The 22,879-nt window shown below is 38.3% G+C and overlaps 1 protein-coding gene across 3 annotated transcripts in view; it reads right to left on the bottom strand.

The window, feature by feature from the left end:
* Positions 1 to 12,270: 12,270 nt before the first annotated feature.
* Positions 12,271 to 22,879, bottom strand: part of PTAR1 (protein prenyltransferase alpha subunit repeat containing 1) — a 34,138-nt gene continuing 23,529 nt past the window's right edge. For 2 of the 3 annotated variants that reach the window (XM_075526633.1, XM_075526635.1), the window contains 3 exons: positions 20,748 to 20,961; positions 15,094 to 15,410; positions 12,271 to 14,543 (listed from right to left, as the gene is read on the bottom strand). In XM_075526633.1, the coding sequence (XP_075382748.1) occupies positions 14,201 to 14,543; positions 15,094 to 15,410; positions 20,748 to 20,961 (874 nt within the window). In that variant the 3' untranslated portion in view covers positions 12,271 to 14,200. The remainder of the gene's footprint in view (positions 14,544 to 15,093; positions 15,411 to 20,747; positions 20,962 to 22,879) is intronic. The other variant, XM_075526634.1, reaches the window with a different exon arrangement.

Here is a 22,879-nt window from a genome sequence, read left to right as displayed (position 1 = left end):
AAACCTGAGGGTCCAGATGCCCGACGGGGGTTGGTGGAGCTGTGCAGACTGATGAAGGAATGTGCAGGAGTGGGAATGGGGAGGTAGACAGCAAGGGGTACAAAAGGGGCCAGTCACCTGCAAAACAGGGCCAGACAGTATATTGTAAAGACAGCAGTTATGCATGGAGAGGAAGGTTCCCATTTCCCTTTTCCTCAGAAAAGACTATATTGACCTTCAGTAGCGAAGCCACCCCAACGAGGAAAGAAATTAAGGTCAACAGAAATTTAGTAGTGGCTACTAAATTTTCATGGCTCCCTTGATTTGTTTGCAGCTCTGACAAATCTCCCTGGCTAAAAATACAGTCATCTCCCATACAGCTGAACATGCAAACACAGATGTGCTAACCTGAAGTGGCACTATAGAACTTGGATGCCTCGTAGTCTTACTTTGCTTCATGCCTGTATGTGCTTAATTAAAGATGTATGCTCTTAGCTTTAGGGTGGATAATGGTAATGAATGGCTGGACTGATCTTTCTCTTCGTGCCTTCTATTTGACTCCACTTAGTAATCACCGATCGCCATGGAAATCACTGGGCGCACCTTCAGAGATGTCACTTTTTCCAATCAGATGGAGGTGCCAGGCAGATTAATACTTTTGTTTAAACAAGCAAGCTTATATGGAGAAAGCAAGCAACACCTTTGAAACCCCACGGGTTCTGCATCTGAAAATCTTTGTTATCCACCTTGTCTTTTGAGCTGTCAGCCACCAAGAAAGGTTACTTCGGCAAAAGAAATACTAATACTACAGGGCATGTCAGAGTTAAGACAGCATATATGCAAGAGAAATAAAAAAGCTGTCCCACAGTAAAGTAGGAAACTCCTTCCCTTACGAATGCTCTACTTCAAATGTTGAAACATGCTTGCGCTCAAAAGGCTTTTTTCCTTAGACACTGCTTTCCTAGCTTGTCAACATGTCTGCATGCCAGATATATCTCATGTAGGTAATGGTAAGACATAGCCAAAAGACAGAACTGCTTCTGCCATGCTTTTTTTCATGCTGTGCCCCACCAACTTACCCCTTTCTACTGAGGTTTTTCGTAACATAACACTTCCACTTCCTTTCTTTTTTTACTTCTCTATCAGATACTGCAGAAAAGTAGCTCTCAAAGGTGCTTCAAGTGTTCAGTTACTGTCCTGGTTTCAGTTGAGATAGAGTTCATTTTCTTTCTAGTGGCTGGTATGGGGCTATGTTTTGGATTTGTGCTGAAGACAGTGTTGATAATACAGAGATGTTTTAGTTGTTGCTGTACTAGTCAAGGACTTTTCAGCTTCCCATGCTCTGCCAGGTGCAGAAGAAGCTGGGAGGGGACACAGCCAGGATAGTTGATCCAAACTGACCAAAGGGCTATTCCATACCACATGACGTCATGCTCAGTATATAAAGCTGGGGAAGAAGAAGGAAGGGGGGACATTGGAGTGATGGCATTTGTCTGCCCAAGTAACCATTACGCGTGATGGAGCCCTGCTTTCCTGGAGATGGCTGAACACCTGCCTGCCCATGGGAAGTAGTGAATGAATTCCTTGCTTTGCTTTGCTTGCGTGCGTGGCTTTTGCTTTCCCTATTAAACTGTTTTTATCTCAACCCTCAAGTTTTCTTACTTTTGCTCTTCTGATTCTCTCCCCCATCCCACCGAGGGGGAGTGAGCGAGCGGCTGCGTGGTGCTTAGTTGCCGGCTGGGGCTAAACCACGACAGTCCTTTTTGGCGCCCAACGTGGGGCTCGAAGGGTTTGAGATAATGACAGATTTGATTGGAATGTGCCAGATAGAATTTATAGCTGTTATTGCTGTTTAGCTATTAATCAGCAGGCTTCTGTGCTTGCCATAGGCTTGCTTGCCTTACTGTATGTTAGAGCCTAGGGCTCGTTAGTGGCTGCTTTTTGCTTTCACTGCTTGCCGTGCTGCTGTACTGCTGATCACCTTACTCTGCTGTGCCTGGGAACACTTTGATAACAGCAATGGCCTTGCGCCTGGGCTGGCAGATGGCCAGGGCATCGCTGCTGTTTCTGTGCTGCTGTACTGGACAGGCTGGAACTCCGCTGTGAACTTGAGTCGAAGGGACTGTGACCTGTGGATGAATCCACGTGGGAGCGGGACACCCCAAAGCGTCTGTGCCCATGGATTAGCCCATGCCAGAGCAGGTATATCTTGAAATGTCTGTGGCCATGGTTATGTCTGTGCCACAGCAGGTATACCTCTGAAGGGATTGTGGTCCAAGGATAAGTCCACGCTGGATAAGGTGCACCTCGAAGCATCTGTGGCTGTGGATAAAGTCCATGCTGCAGCAGGTACACCTTGAAGCATCAGTGGCTGTGCATGAGGCCATGTTGGAGCAAGTTTACTTCTGAAGGTACTACATTCTGTTGATAAGTCCAAGCTGGAGCAGGGGCAAGGGGAGGACTTCATTGCAATGTTAAACCTGATGGTCTGGTCCAAAGGGACCGGGGTGGAGATTGTAATGGAAATACCTTTAAATTGTTGTATCCCGGGATTTGAGTTGCATGTTGTGGGAATTACTATAGCAGGAAACCCTTGTTGCTAGCCAGGCTAGGAGCAAGGGAAGGAGTTCGTTGCAATGTTAAATCCTATATCCTGGTCCAAAAGGACCAGGGGTGGACATTGTAATGGATATACCTTTAAATGTTGTAACCCATGATTTGAGTTGCATGTTATAGGAATTACTACAGCTGGAACCACCTGAACAAATGGAGGAGAAGCCTTACAAGAAGCAGTGCAAGTGCAGCAGTGACCTGACCTGAGCTGGCTTTGGTGCCCAATAACCCCAAGAAACACACCACCTCTCCTGTCCTGAGTAACAACCATAAGAGATGAAGCCCAAAGTCATGGACTGAATGAACTCGGTGGACATTTTGTGGACATTTGTGGACATTTTACAAATATTTTGTAGGGGTGGTCCATGGACTAGGGGAATGATATGTGTGTGTTGTATCGAAGGATGGGAAGGGTGATGGTGGGTAATGAGAATGTATTGGATAGTGTGAGACCTGAGCATGACGTAAATGGTATGGAATAAGGGGTGGATACTGTCCTGGTTTCAGTTGAGATAGAGTTCATTTTCTTTCTAGTGGCTGGTATGGGGCTATGTTTTGGATTTGTGCTGAAGACAGTGTTGATAATACAGAGATGTTTTAGTTGTTGCTGTACTAGTCAAGGACTTTTCAGCTTCCCATGCTCTGCCAGGTGCAGAAGAAGCTGGGAGGGGACACAGCCAGGATAGTTGATCCAAACTGACCAAAGGGCTATTCCATACCACATGACGTCATGCTCAGCATATAAAGCTGGGGAAGAAGAAGGAAGGGGGGACATTGGAGTGATGGCATTTGTCTTCCCAAGTAACCATTACGCGTGATGGAGCCCTGCTTTCCTGGAGATGGCTGAACACCTGCCTGACCATGGGAAGTAGTGAATGAATTCCTTGCTTTGCTTTGCTTGCGTGCGTGGCTTTTGCTTTCCCTATTAAACTGTTTTTATCTCAACCCTCAAGTTTTCTTACTTTTGCTCTTCTGATTCTCTCCCCCATCCCACCAGGGGGGAGTGAGCGAGCGGCTGCGTGGTGCTTAGTTGCCGGCTGGGGCTAAACCACGACAAGTTACGAAGGCAGCAGTGAATCCATGGCTTGCTTTACAAAGGTGTAGCAATCCCAAACAGACTGCAGGGGAATAGCCAGATGCTTCATACCTCTGAGAAAGCAGACAGTGCCACCACTGCCTTCTGGCATCCAGCAAAGGAGTTCTAGAGGTCTTCATATGCTTATTAGTAGCTGGGGAACATTTATACTTACTAGAACTGGAAAACAGTGGAAGATTTGAAGCCTTATACCAGAGAACAAATAAATATTATGAAGTGCAAGTAGAAGAGAATGACCATGCAGACACATTACATTTTCCATTTCTTTTCATATGTGTTGTTAGCTCATTACTTTGCATGTGTATCTCATGAACAAGACACCAGGATGACAAGACAGTCCAAGAAATATTTAAGTAAACATGAGAATTATCAGACCTATGATTCCAGTCATGCACTGTAAAATACCTAAAATACACAACCATCTATCTTTATTTGAAGAATCTTTTACGTATGCTGTTATACTGAAATATCCTAATGTAGCCATTGCTTAGATTAAAAAAACCCGCACCCAACCACACATTCTGTTAATAATTCAATATTATTTTATTAATATTTAATAATTTAATAAATTATTAAGTATTTAAATTGTATGAACCTCAGAATTATTTGGATAACAGCCTGGAATGAAAGCTCTTCAGTAAGCCATTGATTGCCCTGATATACAATGACTAGAAGCAAATTTACTGCAGCATTAACTCAAGTCTATGAAAGATCTTAACATATAAGTCAGTTTTGATAAACAGTGAACGATTTTTGATAAATGAAAGCACAAAACTATACATTAAGTAGAATGCTATTTGAGGAGCACAACTGCAGATCTAAAACTGTGGATCCAGGTGTTAATGTGTATTGTATTTGCATAATTAGAAAGTTTACCAAAACAGCGAGCATAGTCTTTTCATCCAGGTCAGATTAGGGGTCACCTGAGGATTCTTCTTCAGGTAGTCTCATAAAATTTATATAGCAAAATTTATGTTCTAAAGGCAATCAACTGGGATCAAAGTACCATGCTTTTATATTATATCTATCTTTAACATGAATCAAACAAAGTGTATTTTTTGAACATAAGAGGGCAGTCACCTGCTTTTAAGATCCGTGAAATGTTTTCCCTTCAATTATGACAGCACAGAAATTTTATGGACCCTGGAAAGACTGGCATAAGCTATTCCAGTTAATTCTAGATTTTTAAAAAGGCAAGCACGTCACCAAACATCATGCTGAAACTTAAAGAAGTTACAGAAACATGAGCATCATTCAGCTGTCCAAGTTCTGCAACTCTAGACAGTACAGCCAGCTGTCTACTGCCAGAAGGAAACTTCTTATACAGAAGAGCTGCTGTTCATCTCCATCCTTCCATAAGCTAAGCTTGAACAGAAGACATAGGAATGCATTTGAAAAAGTCTTAACTGTTGATGTTTAAATAGACCATAAAATTAGTCCGCTGCCATCACCTAAACTGACAAGAGAAGACGCAGTTCCCGTTAAAAGAAGCTTATCACTGAAAAGAGATTAGCAATAACTAAGGAAGGACATTTGTTGGTAAACAATGAAATTGGAGTCCAGGGTAAATATGTTGTCACAGAAAACAGTTTTTTTTAGGAGATGAAAAGTTTATTTAAAAACTGCCAACATTTAACAAAAACGATTTTACACTATTTTCCATTTTCTACAGAAATACAATAACTTACAGCTGTGCTTAGTCCATTCTGTCACTAATACATATAAAAACAAGTCTGCTGATAAATAAGTGAAAAAAAAAAATCTATTTACCAACCACCACCACTAAAATTGTACCTGTAAATTTCGGAAGACATCTGCATAGAATAGTTAGGACTGTAGGGGTGCTCTTTTTTTTTTTTTAAAATATATTTTCTACTACTAGGGTATGTAAAAATTTAATTAACATGCAATACAAAATATTTGAGATAAACAAGGTAAAACTCAGTGTGCACAATTGGAAAGCAGTGCTAGGATGCCCTCCTATGTTTCTAACTAGACATCAGAAAACTGAATGTTTTATATGGCAGAATTTCAACTTCCTTTCACAGCAAAACTAGATTTATAACCATGAAAATCTATACCTGGCTGGGTTCCACTGAAGATGGACTAACAGCGTGGTGAAAATTATCTAGTACTAGATAACAACAAATAATTGCAGAGTATCTCAAAACAACATTAAGTAGATGCATTTTAAAAAGGAAGTTAGCTGTTACCTAGTTATTAGCATTTGTGAGATGACAGGGTGACAAATGTGCAGCTTATTGTTGCACCGTAAATGTATATAGCACACTTAGAGAATAGTAAAACTTAAGCCATTCACCATTTATTAAGACTTTCTCCCTTCAATATTGCATCAGTTATCACATGGCACGTAAAAGCTTACCATTCATCCCTAAATATCCTGCATAAACCTCAGGCATTGACCTATATGCTATTGATATGCAATACTTCCCAAACTAATCTGTTACTCTGGTTTGCACACAGGTCTATTGTATGAAACTTTTTTCCACTACAAAAGAGGGAAAAAAAAGAAAGGGGGGGGGGAATATTTCTTCGCTATTGATACACCATAGTACCCATATTTCTCTCTAGCTGCCCTTTTAAACCTGTAATATTCCACAACCATAACAGTTTCTCCTCAACCACAGTGCGAACGAATATACACTAACCCTAACTGCTTTTTTCCTTGAAGCCATAAAAATGACCATTTGCAGAAGACAAAGAAGTCACTTACAATCCATCACACTAAAAACATCAAAGCTACCATGTAGTGGCTGATACCCTCTCTGCAGCATGGCCTGACCCTATGTCAGTCAAGTCAGTGGGAATTCTGTCACTCATTTTAACAGATGTGAAAATCAAGCACTCAGATCAGAAACAAACTAATGACCAGATCCTGCAAATTATTCCTATACAAGGACCCTGGAGGGTTTATTACTTGCTTATACTCAGGTTTCTGATTTAATGAAGCTCTGAATTAAGTAAACCAACATTGTACATAACGACTCAGGGCTTCCCCACAAATTCTTTCTGCCTTCTGTCCTAGCAGCTAGTAAGATAAAATGAAAAAGGAAAAAACAAACCAACCCCAAACCCAAACTTGTATGAGCAGAACATGTCCTTGCTCTAAGTTTGCATTTAAGATGATGAGCGGTATTTTCAGTATTGCCCTGTAATTTTAGGTGCTCATTTTAGAACATTTGGAATGAATCACATTGTCTGGGAGGAAAGAGGAAAGGTGCTAGCCTTTTCCAATAAAATTGAGCCCTTTAAGGAGAGCTCTCAAATCCAATAATTCAAAATCAGAAGACATTCAAAATGATGAGTAACTTTGAAAATCTTTTTTCAATTTGATTGATTTTTATAAAAAGAACATGAGAAAAATATTGAAAATAAAAGTACCAAAAAGACAACTTGTTGTTTGTATTCAGATACCAATTTCAGTTGCTAGTTTGTGTCTGACATACTTTTCCCAGTCTCCTGTGATGCTAAAGCACTTCATCCAAAATACGCCTGTCTGTTCCTTCCCGGAGGACTCCTGAAAGGTATCCCCCCAGGCAGGAGGACACTGGCTGCGCACTTCCCAGTTCTCCCAGCCTGCAAGGCTTACAAACTCTTTCACTGTCTCAAACGCTCCCTACAAGCACTTGGAATAAACACCACCCACTAACAGTTTGCTTTGTGTATGCACACAATGCATGTAAGGCAGACTAAGCCAGAGAGGGGAAGCAAGAGATTGCGCTGCTTTCAGCAAAAACCCCGACATCGGCAACGATCCTGCTAGGTTCAGACTTAGGACAGGTCTTTCACGGAAGAGTTCTGTTCACAGATCACCAGTGTTAGATAAAAATAGCCGTTTGTGGGAGATTTTGCCCTTTTCACAGGACATTACATAAATACAGTTCTACCATCCATCCACCCACCCACCCACACATACACGCACACTTATTGTGGGAGAATAAATATAGATAATTTATTCACACGTAAGTTCTCTACTGATGACAAAAAAAGAAAACAATCCCCCTCTGAAAGGAATTCATCCTACGACAAAGTAAGACCAGCGAAAAACAAACTTAATGCTTTACATTCACTATGCTGTAGAACACTGGTCATTTATCAGATTACTTTCCAGTGTCTTACTGTCCTGTCATCACTTCATTCTTTCTGCTACAAAACTTACCATTTGTCTAATTTATCTGCACTGGAAACCTACATAAAATTTCCAATGGTCACAACTGTGTATCTGAGCATTTTTCATAGAAAAAATATTGCAAAATATTATGTTTAAAACCAACTGTATTTCCCCCTAATATGAAAGCTGTGAGAATTAAATATTTTTTCATGTATCTTGATAAAATAAACATTTTGCCCTACATAGAATAATACTTTGATGGACATGACGGTGTTACAAAATTAGCGTTTAATGGCTCACTTAAATACTGTAGTGCTGTCACTACCTTGGATCTTAATGTTACTTAAAACCATTTAAGACATCTACTATTTCTATTACATGAAATTAAAGACGACGTTCCTAAGCACACTTTTCAAGACGACTACCCAGTTTTAAATGTAGCTACTTCAAAAAAGAAAAACTGGAACAAAAGGGAATGAACACAGACACAGTAGGTATAAATATATTTTGTCTTGTAAAAACAAGTTCTGGTACCTTGTATCATTTGTGTGATCTTTTAATAACAGGGAATACTCTGTTAAAAAAAAAATTACCTACTCATTCTACGCAGCCATTCACAAAATCTTACTGTATTAATGATGTACCAATTTCATAACTTTATTCACAATGAACATACAGGAATACCTCATTGAAGGAAAGCTCTTTGTTTCACCATAATTGTATTCTGTTCAGAAAGTGTCCTGTGAAGAAAATACGCACCTTGCTGTGGGTTCTCTCCACCTCCATCTATACAGTAGGATTAACAGCAGGTTCCAGATGGTGCAGATAAATATGCTTAATAAACTAGACTTCAGTTAAGAGTTCTGCTCTTCAGAATAGTTGTATTGTATGTAAGTGTCTGCCAACTATCAACAAGTAAAAGCTTTTGCAATTCTAGTATTCAGACTCTTAACAAAAGTTTTTTAAAAAAATAAATCTAAGATACATAGTGGATCAACAGAGATACTGTAAAAAGCTTCCCCATCATTACAACGTAGGTCTTTGAGATACTGAATATCCTGCTGAATAGTACTTGGGAACTCAGAGAAGAAACCCAGCAACTGTCAGGAGCTTCCTGCAAGACCGCAACATCGATTTAAGATACAGAATAACAATATGACGCAGATGAGATGGTAAGGTCTAGTGTGAATCATTAGGTACAGTATTTAGCTCGTGGGTACATATAAAACACTACGCTAGACAAAAAAATTTAAAACTCAGTTACTACGTGTTTAGCATTTATGGTTTCTTTTTAAATCAATAGTTATAAACTGTAAAAATGTACCCTAATTCACTACAATAGACTATGCCCTGAGAAGTAACATTACACACTAAGTAAAAGCCACTAGAAAGTGTCAGGTCTGTAATTCAAAAGCATAAACTGTCTACAAGAAATTTCTTGGAAGCACATATTTCCTCCATTTTTCAGCAATACATTGCTTCTTCAGAGGAAAAGACTAATGAAAGTTTATGCTAATTCTAGTTTTCCCAACTTGAACTACAATATTTTTTTTTTTCTTTCCTCCTTTAAACTCTCCTGGGGAAACTAGACAGCTTCATAGGTAAAGCTCTTGCTTTTCACCTCTGAAAGAGGACGGAGGCCTATCATGAGGTTCCGAAAAAACTGAGCCTGATGAACTCCACTTAAGGACATCAATCAGAGCACTTTTTGGGAGGTAGTCAGAGTTATCTAAACACGAAATGAGGCCACCTCACCAATGCTTTGCTACATTCTTCTTTGCTGGTTGGAAGAACAGAGAAGAGGTTGGGAAGGAAACACATCTCTGAGCACATGGGAAAAAAAGAAGGAAAATTATCTTAGACAGGGACACTGAACTTCCTTTAAACTAACTTGAATGTTAAGTGCATTTGAGAATAGGTGAGTTACTCTCTTTCCTTTATATCTGACATTAATAAAACAGTAAGATCTAATTGTAAAGACCTCTCATCACCAAATGAGTACAGGACCAACATGCATTTAAAAGTCACATCTACATTTCACTTCACTACTTCTTCTTCCAAAATTGCTCTAGACAATACAACTCGGGAGTTGTGGGGTTTTTTTCCCCCCCATACTAAGTGCAATGGTTCACTTCCTACTAAATAAAAAAACCTAAGGAACATTCTTCCCTCACAGAAGGCAAAACAAAACTAAGCAAACAACCTTATCCAAAAATTCAATCATCAAGTCTCTGAAGACTCACCACTTAAATTATTCTCTGGTAGTCACATTTTGTTCATTGTATTATGTGTTATTCTGAAAAAGTATGCTTGTTGAGTCTGGCTATGCAGACAAGCCTTTCCAAAACCCTTCGTTTCTGCTCATCAATATTATACAGTACTGTTTTAAAAATTCATTAATTATCTACTTAGGAAAAGAACTCACTCCTGTCCATAAAGACTAGCTACACATTCTAATTAAGCAGCACACTAACACAAAACTGGAAATGCGAGAAATTTTGATTATAAGACAGAATCTATGCTTTCTCACTATATAACCACTTCGCTTATTTGTCTTAAAACAAGTTCTATTTAAGGTAATTAATCAAACAGTATAAACCGACAATTTATTTTTCCCCCTATTTAAATGACACAAGGATATGATTGTATAAAGAATACGCAAGAAGTCAACAAAACACTAATATGCAGGCATGAGTAGATTAACAAGTATTAATCAGAGCAGCTATAGCAATGCGTTCCAATAATAACTTTATACAAGTTTGTTATTGTAGCTATCTTTAATGCTGCATGTGTTGCTCCAGTGACTGTAACACACAAGATAAACAAATGCCAATGAAATAACAGTTAATGTATTTAGCAGCGGAGAATTCAACCCCTTAAAAATGTGATTCCTTGTATTCTAATTTCTGTAGTTTTAAATTACATTTGTTCCTCAAAACCCTGTTTCTAGCACAAAGAAATTTCTACAAAGAATAATCCAAAGAACAAAAAGAATTTGCATCAATTCAAATGACACATACTAGAGCAAAAGATAAAATCAGTAAAGATGCTGAACTTCATATGAAGACGTTTACAGATGTACAAAGTTTGATTTTATATTTGAAGGAACTTCAGAGAGAGAGCCTTGTATTCTGCAGCTTCTGCAGCTTCTCTGCAAGAATGTTCACTGACTACATTATAATTCTCTGACCTCTGAAACACAAAACAACTAAAATACATTACTTAAAGTAGCTGTACATGGTAACCTTTACACATGTTAACTACCAATGGCCTGAAGCCACTTTTCTTTTTTCCAAGCGGTGCCCAAATAGGACTCTGCAGTAATATTGAATGGTTAGACAGGTATGTTCCAAAGATCACAGTTCCAGAACATCACACTCAATGTAAGCTTAATGCAATTTGTTGGAAGTATCTCTTCAATCATTTAATGTAAGAGGCTTCAGGACATTTATGGCTTGGAGTAATTTAATCATATATTTTCTTCTTTCAGATAATTTATATTGTTACCATGAAAACATTAAAGCTCAATTTTGACAGCTTATTGTTTGCATTTCTTTCAAAGGGGAACATATGACTTATTTCAATTTCACTTTTATTGTTTAGTTTTCTGTGTGGCAGAGTCTGGTCTGCAAACATTTCTAAATGTAACTATTCTCACTGGATTTAAAAAAAGGGGGGGGGGGGGGGGGGCAGTATTTCCATCGGGTGTAGGCTTTAAAAACCCACACTTAAGAGTCATACTACAGCCATCAGTGTTTTGTAAAAGTAATAAAAATATCAGCACCATCTCTAATCCGACCTCTCAGAACATTTTTGAAGTATGAAAATACAATGCAACTCTGTTCAGTTACATAGGACCAAATCTTGTCTTCCTACAAGCATGCATAACTCATGCTGACATGAATAGGAACTGCACACATGTATATGAGGGCAGCTGTTTGATCTTAAGTGTTTATGATGCAAAGATTGTCAAATTCAGTAGCACAGTACTTCCACGATACAGCTCTAAGAAAGCCAACTAAGACTCCAGATTATAGTCTGGAAGAAATAGATCATGGGTTACAAGTCAGATTCTAATATCAATCTTTTCCTCTAAAAACCTCAATCACTCCAGTGCAAGAAGAGAGCATCTCTTCCCTTCCATAGTTCAAGAAATATTTCTTATCATGCTCCCACTTCCCAGTCTGCTCCTGCCACTAAATATTTTTCTCATGAACAGGTAATTTTTGCCAAGGTAAACAGAACACAAAAATACATTACTAACCAAGTAATCTAGGACCAAGAACGTGATCCTTAATATGTTGCCAGCTGACTTCACACTTCCCAGGTTCATACTAGTCATTAACGGGATATTGTTAATCAAGCTGACCCAGACTACTACATGTGCTTTCACATATCTTTCATACTCAAAAAACATCAGGTCTTCCGGGATGGGTAAAAGTTCGCTCAAGTTAAATTCTTAAGTTCAGACTCTGGTTTGTACCTGAACCTACCCTTTTGTCAGTGGTCATAGAGACAACATCTTATGACGAAATTATCCTCTGAAGCCATTCCGATACCTCCTTCACACATCGATTATGTTCTTCTGCAACTAAAACCATCAATCAGAGCACCTCAAAACAAACGGCCATGTAATATGTCCTCAGCTATAGAGAGGCAGGTGTGGATCCCCACTGAGACAAAGCTTTGCCATGGAGATGCTCAAGCCTAGGTCAGTCTTACCTAGGTACTATAAACAGAAGAGTGTACATTTAGAAATGTCTCTGGTAGCTACTCTGTGCCTGAAATGAGCTATGAACATACTGTCTAAGACCAGAGGTGGTCTATTTTCATTTTGAAATGCAAGAGTAATCCCCATCCATCAAATTATTTAGAACTGTTGGAATTCCACATGTTTCGAGTGGTTTTTTTCTTTCCAAATGATACCTTTTGAGCAGGCTACCTGTTTTTCCTCCCTCATTGTCACTCTCTCTGCCCAACAGAAACAGCAGCTTGAAACTTATCACAGTTAGGAGGCACTTCGGGCAGGAGAAATATACAGCAATTTTGGCAAAGACTCTAGCTTGAAAATCTAATCCCCTCAGTAAATAGTCCATTTGGAACAGGGGCGATGTTGCCATTGTACAAACTTCTACAGTTTGTATAATGTTTCCCCCCTGGGACTTTGGACCAGCACAATTCCATTAGTGTAAAAAAATCCCTTATATAGACAAGTTCTAAGGAAATGACAAAATAAACCATTCATGTTTAATTCCACTGGAATAGAAGTGTGTTTCAAATTCCCTTAAAATTTACAATTATGTAAACAGAGATGTATGGTTGGAGAAGTGCTCTTAAGGAAAAGTCAAAAGAAAAAAATCCCCAAAGACTGAAGCTCTGCAAAAGAACAAAAGTGAGGAGAGAGCTCCTGCTGTCTTTCTTTTTTCATTGTATAGTCTCAATGACCAGTTAGAAGAATTACTTTTTACTCCATCATCTAGTGGACTTGCATGGTCTTGGTTAAGTGCAAGTTACCAATGTGTGATTTAGCAGACTGAGATTCTGTAGTGTACATAATACATTCAGAAATGCGTGTCAAGTGTCATTAATTCTGGATTGTTGAGATAAAATAAATAAATAAATACCAAGTAGGAAATGAAGGTAAAGTAGTCTGTTCTAAGAAAGTATTTCCAAATATAGCTCTGACTGTAAGTTCTGAGTGTGAACGCGTGTTTGAACTATTTTCTGTCACATTTTCCTGTATCTGCTTTTCAGGATTTCGACTTCATAGACTTTCCTACCAAACTCATGTGACAACTAATAAGCAAACAAAAACCCAGTTACAACAGTAAAAGGCATGGTTCCAATACTGTTACTGGAGCCTTGAGAAAGAAGCATTGCTGTCTGCTGTTCTACCAAAGGTTGCTAATACAAAAGCAATAGCACTCACCAAATATAGTATGAATCCAATAAGGTATTAGCAAGATGCCCACTATAGTAAAGAGGAACAACCCGGAAACAGGTTTAGCTGACAGATCCTCCTATTCTTTTCCCAGACACTGCTTCAAAAGCATTTCAAACTTTTTTTTTTTTAAAAGCCAAATGATTCAGAGTCCACCTTAATGCAGAAGTTAAAAAATAAGAAAATGGCATGGTAGGATGCTGACACAGTAATTTCTTAAAAAGATTAAAGAACAAACTGCATTTGCTTAATAAAAAGGTATGCCAGTTCTTAAATAAATGAAGTGACAGATTTCTACTCTGAATATGAACTTTAGGACTGACCATTGAAAGAGTGAGAAACACATGATTAGCTAACACTTGCAACCAAGACATGCATTTGTGTCTGAAAAGAGAATATTGCACTAAAAGAAGAACCCTGAAGACTTTAAACTCTTCCTTCACTGACCTAAAAAAGTAACTAACCATTTCCTATAAGCAGTAGCAAACCTGGCTTGGTCCGCATCCCTACAAGTTGATAATACTTTATCAATGAACTGGTATTCCATTTCTGGACCAAGAGAGTCCTGCATAGGAGCACGCTTCAGGCGTTTTGTTTCTTGGGTATAACCTTGTTTGCTGCTGGATTCATTCAAACCATCAACATCCATAGCTTGTGCCAAGTGTGCAGGACTGTGGTGGGAATTATTCAGAGTTTCATCATTGCTGTCCACAGATGATACCACCGCACTCGGAAGAGGAATTTTGTTGCTTAGGTGGTGCTGAAGGTAGAACACACGCCTTCTTCAGAGGAAAAGAAAGGAAAAAAAAAAAGAAAAGAAAAAAAAAGTCATGCACTGAAAATAATCTGCTGTTGCTGAACTGCTTCAGTTCACTTGCTATCCCACCAGATTCCCCCACAAACAAACAAAAAGTCTGCTGTCACTGCTCACACTCTACAAAAAAGGGCTCAGTGTCACTTTGGCAGATCTGCTGTTAGGCACATACACCCAGCTGGCAAAGCAGAGGTTTTCTGCAGCTGATCCATCTTCTGCCTATCTTTTGCTCATCTTTTGCCTTTCAAACATTTTAAGTGTGAGGAGGCTGATTAACAGTATCTTGTGTCTCTTGCACAAACTATAGGGACAAGTGGAGCTTACATAAACAAGATACTTAAGCCCAATCAAATTTTCCATTCAATAGCTCTGATTATGCTCTTGAATGTTTTCCAAAGGCTTAAGACATGGTATCTTAGAAATCTTCTACTGAGTGGATCAGAACAATTTTTCTGGAAGTGTGAGGCAAAGAACAATCCACAAATCAGAAGGACACTCTTTTAACCAAGTCCTCTTACCTATGACACCACAAGGTTTCATGCCCTGGGTAAGTATCAATCAGTTCAGTGCAGAGCTCCAACTCTTCCTCTAAACGGCAGGGGAGATCCACGCTTTGCTCCTCCGCACAGGCAGCTTCTGCCCCTGCACTCTCCTCCTCCTTTTGAAGGCTAGGGTTTTGCTCATTTACCATTTGGTTTCGTACCAGTACATTATTGTCAGTCACAGTTCTGCCTATCAAGGACTTCAGTAAGAACTGGCGGTAATGAAATCCGCTATGGTCTGAGACATGCATGGATACCCAATATTTAGTGGATGAAAGTTCATCGAGGAGAACCTGAAACAAAAAGCAGCGACAGTTATCAACCAGTATAAAGGAGGAATTTACCACCACAGTTTCTGTATTAAGGTAACTCTCCTCTGGGGATTTCAGCCACTGTGGTAACGGTTTAAGAACACACACAGAAAAATGAAATAATCACTAAGCCTTTTCTGCCATGTGCTGACAAGTATCTTGGCACCCCTGCACAAAAGAAATTACACTTCTTCCAAAGTCTGAAAAGCTAGGTGTCTCAGAAACCTTTCCACAGGGTGAGGGGAAAAAAACCCAAACCACTTATGATAAGAAATAAGCAGTGGTTTAAGAATCTCAAAATGGTTAGGAATAAAGACCGTTCAGAGGAGGCAGAGGTAAAGCGTACACCAAACCACATGGATATTAGTTAGAAGTATTTTAATTTTTGCCTAGTGCATTATGGGTGTCAGAGGGTGGGTGAGTTGCTTCAAATAATCTTTTTTTTTTTTTCTTTTTTAAAGTAATTTACACTTTTGTTTTCCAGGAAAGAATGTCAACCACTAACGTTATGTTCCAAGTCCTAGAGCCTGTGGAATATAAAACTATTTGTCCATAATTAAGTTGCTTGCCTTGGTAATCAGTGAACTCCCAGAAAGCCTTTCACAATAACTGTGGTAAATACAGACACTGGTAACTGCAGCTGTATTTGTAACACTGCTGGCACCTACGAATTTTCTCTTAATTCTGAATGTTTTTAAACCTTCAAAATTTGTTTCTAGGAAGACAGGTGAGTTTGGACACTGGGCAAAGCTTCTTTTACTTTACTTTCTCTATTAGAACTAATGGTTGTATTTCTTTAAAGGCTTTTAACCTCTTTCCTTACATTGCTCCTCCTCTGGAGTTTAAACTCTCCAAAGAGGTCAAAACTACCTTTTTTGTTTACTAGTAAAGACTTTGGATATAACCTTACTGGTATATTCTTGCTTTTAATCTCTTTTTCTAAGCTACCTATGTCACTTAAAGGACTGGCTGATGCAAAGCAACTTTCATAGGCACAAGTCTGTCTTTTTTCTCCTGCAGCACAAGAGGCACAGCCTCCCACAAAGAAAACCATGGAAACGCACAAAGCTAGTTATACACCTTTTTTGTGGTGTGTCTGTTCTAAGAGATATTAGAGCAAATACAAACGATGTAAACAGTGCCTTCTACCCAAGATACTCAACACACTTTTTTAGGTCTTGACAAGAGATACCAGCATCATCTTCCTTTTACAGGTCAGCAAACTGAAGGGCACTATTAAATAACAGCCCACACATGGGATTCTTACGGGTGCCAAAACTCCCCATCTCCAGTTCTGCACTTTAAACCTCAAGATCAGCTTCTCTCTTCTCTGAAGAATTGAGCTTACTATTTTAATTTCTGAACATTAACATTTAAAAGCCTATTAAAAAAACCATAAGGCTCAAGGGCGACATCAGAAAAATCAGACCAGTCTTTATTCAGCTGGAACTGATACTACACACATTATGTCCAACTTAGACCTCAGAATAATCTGATTCATTTACCTGACATGTTTATAAGCTACAAAGTTACAGGGGAACATTGTAATTATGCATTTTAACTCCCTGCACAAAGCAGACAGAATGATTCCCAGCATCACTGCTTACCTGAACTAGAAAACCTCTTTTAGAAAAGCAAGACAGAAGATCGCCATTAAACCTCTTGAGATCTACAAAAAAAAAAGTCTCTCCTCTAGGAACCTCAGAGTAACAGTGGAAGATGCTTCAAACAACTGGAGGTAAAACAAAAAGCCAGCTAACGTCTGAATTCCAACAGAGGTTCTTTCTTACCAAGCCATTTTTCTCCATTTCCACACCGAACAGCACAAGCCCTTTGCCATTATTCTGTGAAGCAAAGAGGAAACGATATGAAAACGCCTCCCTCCCTGCTCTTGACAACCTCTCACAAAGGGTCCTCTTCTACCTTCGCTGGTGAGCTGAGTACCATGGAACTGGCATCCTGCTCCAGAATAGGACATATGTGCCTGGTCAACCTCCGTGTGTGCATTCCTTCTTACATCCTCCCTGACCCTGTGCTTGCTTTTTTGAAGTGCTTACCTACCATAAACTGCAGCCCAAAACGTTCTCCCTAGTCTGGGACACTGAGGAAATGAAAAGAAACTCTATCTGGGGAAAAAAATTTTAAGAATAACCAGATAAATATGGCAATGTCCACTCAGAGAAAATACAGGTACCTTTGGAGGTCCAGTCACCTGAGAAAAAGCCAAGGCCTTACTGGGGATGTCTACAGGAAAAATTACTTTGTGTCTTACAAACATACTTCTGTCTTCTGGGCATCACACAAGAGAGGTGTTGCCTCATGACAATCACCCCACCGCTTGTTTCTTTGCTTGTTTTTTTTACTGTAGGGCCTGATCAGTCACTCTCCATCCTGTAATTATGAAGTTGAGTATTCCTATCTAAAGAAAACAAAGAAGTTTGTCCACCCTTGCTGAACTACATCCTATTTTTGTACCTACATGATTTCTCTGAAGCATCATGATGTGTATGAGTTTTAGCAAACTATACTGGTATTACTCTCTTACTCTGGTTCTCCAACTAAGTACACACCCACCTATTAGTAGGTGTCTGGAGCCCACGTTTTTCCCCCATTAGCTAACTGTACTGTTGCATGAGAAAGCTGAAGTCAAGTTTTCTTGTCCTCTTCCAAGGCAAGTACTCCAATACCAGAAAGATTAGATTAGATTGGAACAATCCATTCTTGACAATTCCTTAATTGATATTAATGAACAGTACTCAAACACCATGTAAACTTGCTAAGGTAGTTCAAATTCTGCAGGAAAAACAAATTGAGATTTATATATTCAAACAAGGTAAATGTTTTTTACTGTCTAGTGTAAGAAAAAAGAAACATCTATATTCTGTAAGAAAAATCTTCCTACAGGGCCCAAACCTTCTCCTCTAGTATTTTATATCTTTTTCCCAGAGTTTGAACTGAGATTCAGTCTGCAGAAGCATTAGGATTACCAAACCAAAGGGAAAAAACCCCCAAACTCTGCAAAGAACCTACCCCGTCAAATCCTCCAAAGCAGGCCAACAGTTTCATAAAGAATAAACCTGTTTTAAGAACTCTTATTTCAATGATAATACAACATATACATTATGTTTCTGGGCCTCTGTTTCCTTGTACACCATAATAAAAACTACCTCAAACTACAGGCAAAGTTTGTATTATAGCAGACATGTAGCCCTAAATAACACAGGGTACTCTAATTTGAGGCAACTTTGCAAGAACTAAATGGCTGTAGAATCACAGTGACTGTTCTGTCTGCTGATTTTTTCAGCACAGTTCCAGTCTTACATCTCAGTGAAATTTACCATTCTTTTCATGTATTCAAACACACAAATGGCTGAAGGTACAAAAGGAGACATAAAGCAAGAAAACAAGCTGTATATTTTTGTGAAAATCTATAATATCTGCTTTTTACCCATCCTCCTTCATATTTGCTTTTTTCCTCACGTCACCTCTTGTGAATAATCACTTTCTAATTCTGCCTTTTAAAGTTACTTAGATGCAAATTTTATCTCAAGATTCTTGATATCTTTTACGTTCCACACTTTTTCCTAATTTTCCTGCATCGCAAACACCTTCTGCTAGGCCATCTGAAGAGATGCATTGGTGGTGTCACAAAAAAAACCCCATAGAGTCAACATGGAGATTTCCCAATGGGTTAAACACACTGGTGAAGGAACAGCAGCACCAGTGAAATTTTGCCAGAGATAACCAAAGCCAGCTGGACAAAACTAGAGAAAACTATCACTTCCTTAGTAATCAGCCTAAAAAGACGACCAGCAGGGGAACTGGGATGGCAGGCAAGGCAAATGACTTGGCAGTGATCGAACAAATTCAAAACACTTCCTCCACAGGCATGCTTGTGACTTGTCACACTAAGCATTGACAACTGCCAATGAATAAACCCAGCAGAATAATTCCAGCTCTGAGAAGAGTTACTTCTATCACAATACAATTCTGTTTATTTAAATTAGTAAGGAATAGCAAATGCAAAAAGCACTCAGGGTGTTATCCTGATCTTCAAACTACTGTTAACTAAAGCATAAAATAACTTGAGTTTTAATTAACAGTGCTAGCTTCCCCCCCCCTTTTTAATAAAGCTATTAAAGACTTATGTGAAAGTCCCTAGTTTCCTATTATATAGACCTCTAACCCTAACTTCTAACCTCCAGTCCATCCCAATCCTGTAATTCCTCCAAGTTTTCCATAACTACCTTTTCATGCAAACTTGCTAGGCAGATGAGTCCAAATTCTGGGCTATCTCCTTCATGGAGTCTGGAACATACTTGCTATTTAATACCACTCTGATGCAGCTATTTTTAAAGTTTCTCAGGTGACAATTAACAGGAAAAATCAGTAAAACAACACCCATTGCTAGCAGTAGCTGGCCCATAAGACAAAAATAATGGCTATACCGACTCAACAACCTCCACTAAATTCCTCCTTCACTCTCCTGTGTATTTACAGGATGGCAAAATGCAGTGGCTACTGTTAAAGTGCGAGTGATGCGTCACTATCAGCCTAATATTCGCAAGGAATTAACCTAACAGCTTAGAAACCACAGTATTACAAAACTGCCTATATAATTTTAGACCATGTCACATTAACTAATTCAATTTGCTGCAGGTCTCGATGTTTTAGATACTACCATGTGATCTGAAATATTCGCCACTGCGTAAGAAGTCCCTGCTGGAGCTGAAATAGCTTGATCAGCCCTCAGTTTAAACGCTGTCAAAAGATACTGCTGGAGCTGAAGAAACTAGTTACAAGCAATACTATGCTTTCTCTGAAATTCCTGCTGTCTTTACTTAATCCTTCAATATTCTGAAACCACAGATAAGCTGAATAAGGGTATCAAAACAAGACATTGCATTACATTATCAAAATAATATTGGTCATGTATTATCTTTTTCCCCTATTAGGAATTTCAAGATTAGTGCTAGAAGCATTATTTTCAGTTGCCCCTTCTTTACTTCAGCTCACACAGTCCCATCTATCCTCCTGCCACAAGTTCATTACAGTAAGTACCAATAGATAAACAGAACTTTGTGCATGGGCAAGAAAAATCTGTTCTTTCTGCTGAGCAGAACCTGCCTGCACTGGCAAGAAAAATGCAAAACATACTCATTGCAATATTTTGCTTGTTGTTTTGAACCCTCTTAGCTACCTGTGCTAACTTAATATGATACTCTCCATCCAGGTCATAGGATCTGCTTGGCAAACCAGTACTTTTTTTTTTTTTTTTAGACAAGGAAATTTAAGACTTCATTCACGATTGTATTATACCTTGACAGTCAGCTTTCCCAAATGCTGTAAAACCCAGATGCGATGGGACCAGGCATTGTAGTTGCTTGGATATCTCCCAGCAGCTTCAGAGCAGACATTCATTTCCTCCTGCACTAGTCGGTGAATTCTCTCCACAGGTGCTGCTCCCAAGTTTCCTTTAGTCACAAGACTGGGCAAGGAGTTTTCCTGAATTAGTTGTTGCAGCACCCATCGTCTGGTTAAATGACGTACAGTGTTAGTGGTGAGAGAGCAATTTTAAGAGAAAAAAATGTTTTTTCATTTATATAAATCAATCAAACCTTTCTGATATTTCAATTATCTGAACTACACTGTGACTAGATGATGAATAAGTAGTAAACATACCCATCTGAACTCTTCCCATACTGAAAGCTATTACTTCATGATCACACTCCAAAATAATTTAACTCTAGTTGTATTTGTTCGCTCACTATAAGTGGCCATGGCTACTTACAGCATACTAAAAGAAAACAGAAGGAAACAGCAAATTTATGAAAAAAATGCAAGAACTGTCTGCATGAGATTTCTAATGAAAATTGAAACTTGTATAGCACTAAAATAAAGTATCCAAAATGAGAAAGAAAAAAGTGACTCAAAAAAAAAATTTCAACTGTACTTTGTGAGTATTTTTTACATTTGTCAGTACTGCACACAGCAAGCCAAATTAGTTCCCATACATCACCAGCAGAAAGAAAGTGCAAAAGACTTAGGGTTTCAAGGGCTATAGGTGTAACCAAAACAAATGTTTTTACTGCTGAGTTATACATATTTGATTTGAAGTGACTGTGGCACGCACAGATTTCTACATGGCTTTTTAGTTTTACTTTGGACTGCTTTTTAGTAGTATTTTAGCAGTATTTTTAGACGAGTATTTTGAGGTGTCCTCAATGCTGCAGAAAACGTGCATCTGCAGACCCTACACAAAAGGGTCCTACAAAAAGGGATCACAGATGTGTAAACTTCCACGCAGCAGCATGTGTCAAGAGAATTGCAATGGGCCCACGTGGAATGCTCTGGAAAGCGGGACATCCTCTGGTCTGCGACACAGAGGTTTTTCTGTTTTGTACTGGCTCACATCAGTTCCAAAACCAATTAATTACTAAGGTGTCACTCCTGGTTAAAAGTAATAAATAAATAAAAATAATAAATTTTCTTTAAAAAGAGAATTCTGTTTTGTAATTCATATATACAATTTCATATACATATATATAAATAAAAAATAGATAAGCCAACCACTGTTAAAAAAAACCTTGATAACCTATCTGCATTTTCTCTCATTTGAAAATATTTATAATATTCTTGTTCACTGGTATTTTTTATTTACACTGTGTCTTTTTCTCTTAGTTATTTAAAAAAAAAGATTTAAACCATTGGAAAACAATATTAAAGATAATTTATAAGAATGCAATTTTTAAACTGACTGCATTTCTCAGCAGAAATCACAAGCAGTGGATTGAAGTCAGTGTTCATACTGGCTTTAATCTTCCTATATAATATTTGTTTTAACTAAAGATGTAGAGCCAAAGAAACCATGCTCTTTGATTGTTGTGTAACTTTATTTTATGAAATGTAGTAATTTTGATGACTTAATTTTTGCTTTTTAAAAATGTCTTTGGTCCAAACATCACCATCTAGTATTTTTTTCACTTCAATCAGCAGATTTGCAAGAAATGGTAAATTCTAAAACTGTATAGGCATGAAAGCTAAATGAGTCATTCCTTTAACAAAAGATAAATATTATTTCATTAACATTGACTTCTGAGTACAACCATAACGAGACAAATTATTTTGATCCTAAAATTATTTCAGTTTCTTAAAATGAGGATTTTTTTATAATTCTGATAAATTTTTTTATATATTTTATATAATTCAGATAAATTATACATACAGGAGTGTGTGAAAAATTACAGACTTTATAGTCTCTGTGGCTACAAGCAAAAGAAAAAAATTGTAAAAGTCTGAGCTACTTTCTAGACATTTTGTATGGGAGGAAAGAAAGGCAAGCATAACCTCAGAAGATTTAAAATGTATTTTTGGCACCTGTTGAATACCATGGTATTATTTCAGAGGTTTTTAAGAGAACATTTTCTCCAATAAATTTGGAGAAAAGAAAT

The sequence above is a fragment of the Mycteria americana genome, chromosome Z (assembly GCF_035582795.1).
Source record: "Mycteria americana isolate JAX WOST 10 ecotype Jacksonville Zoo and Gardens chromosome Z, USCA_MyAme_1.0, whole genome shotgun sequence".
In the NCBI taxonomy this organism is placed as follows: Eukaryota; Metazoa; Chordata; class Aves; order Ciconiiformes; family Ciconiidae; genus Mycteria; species Mycteria americana.
The sequence above is the reverse complement of the archived record's forward strand: the minus strand, read 5'-3'. Positions and strand labels throughout refer to the sequence as shown.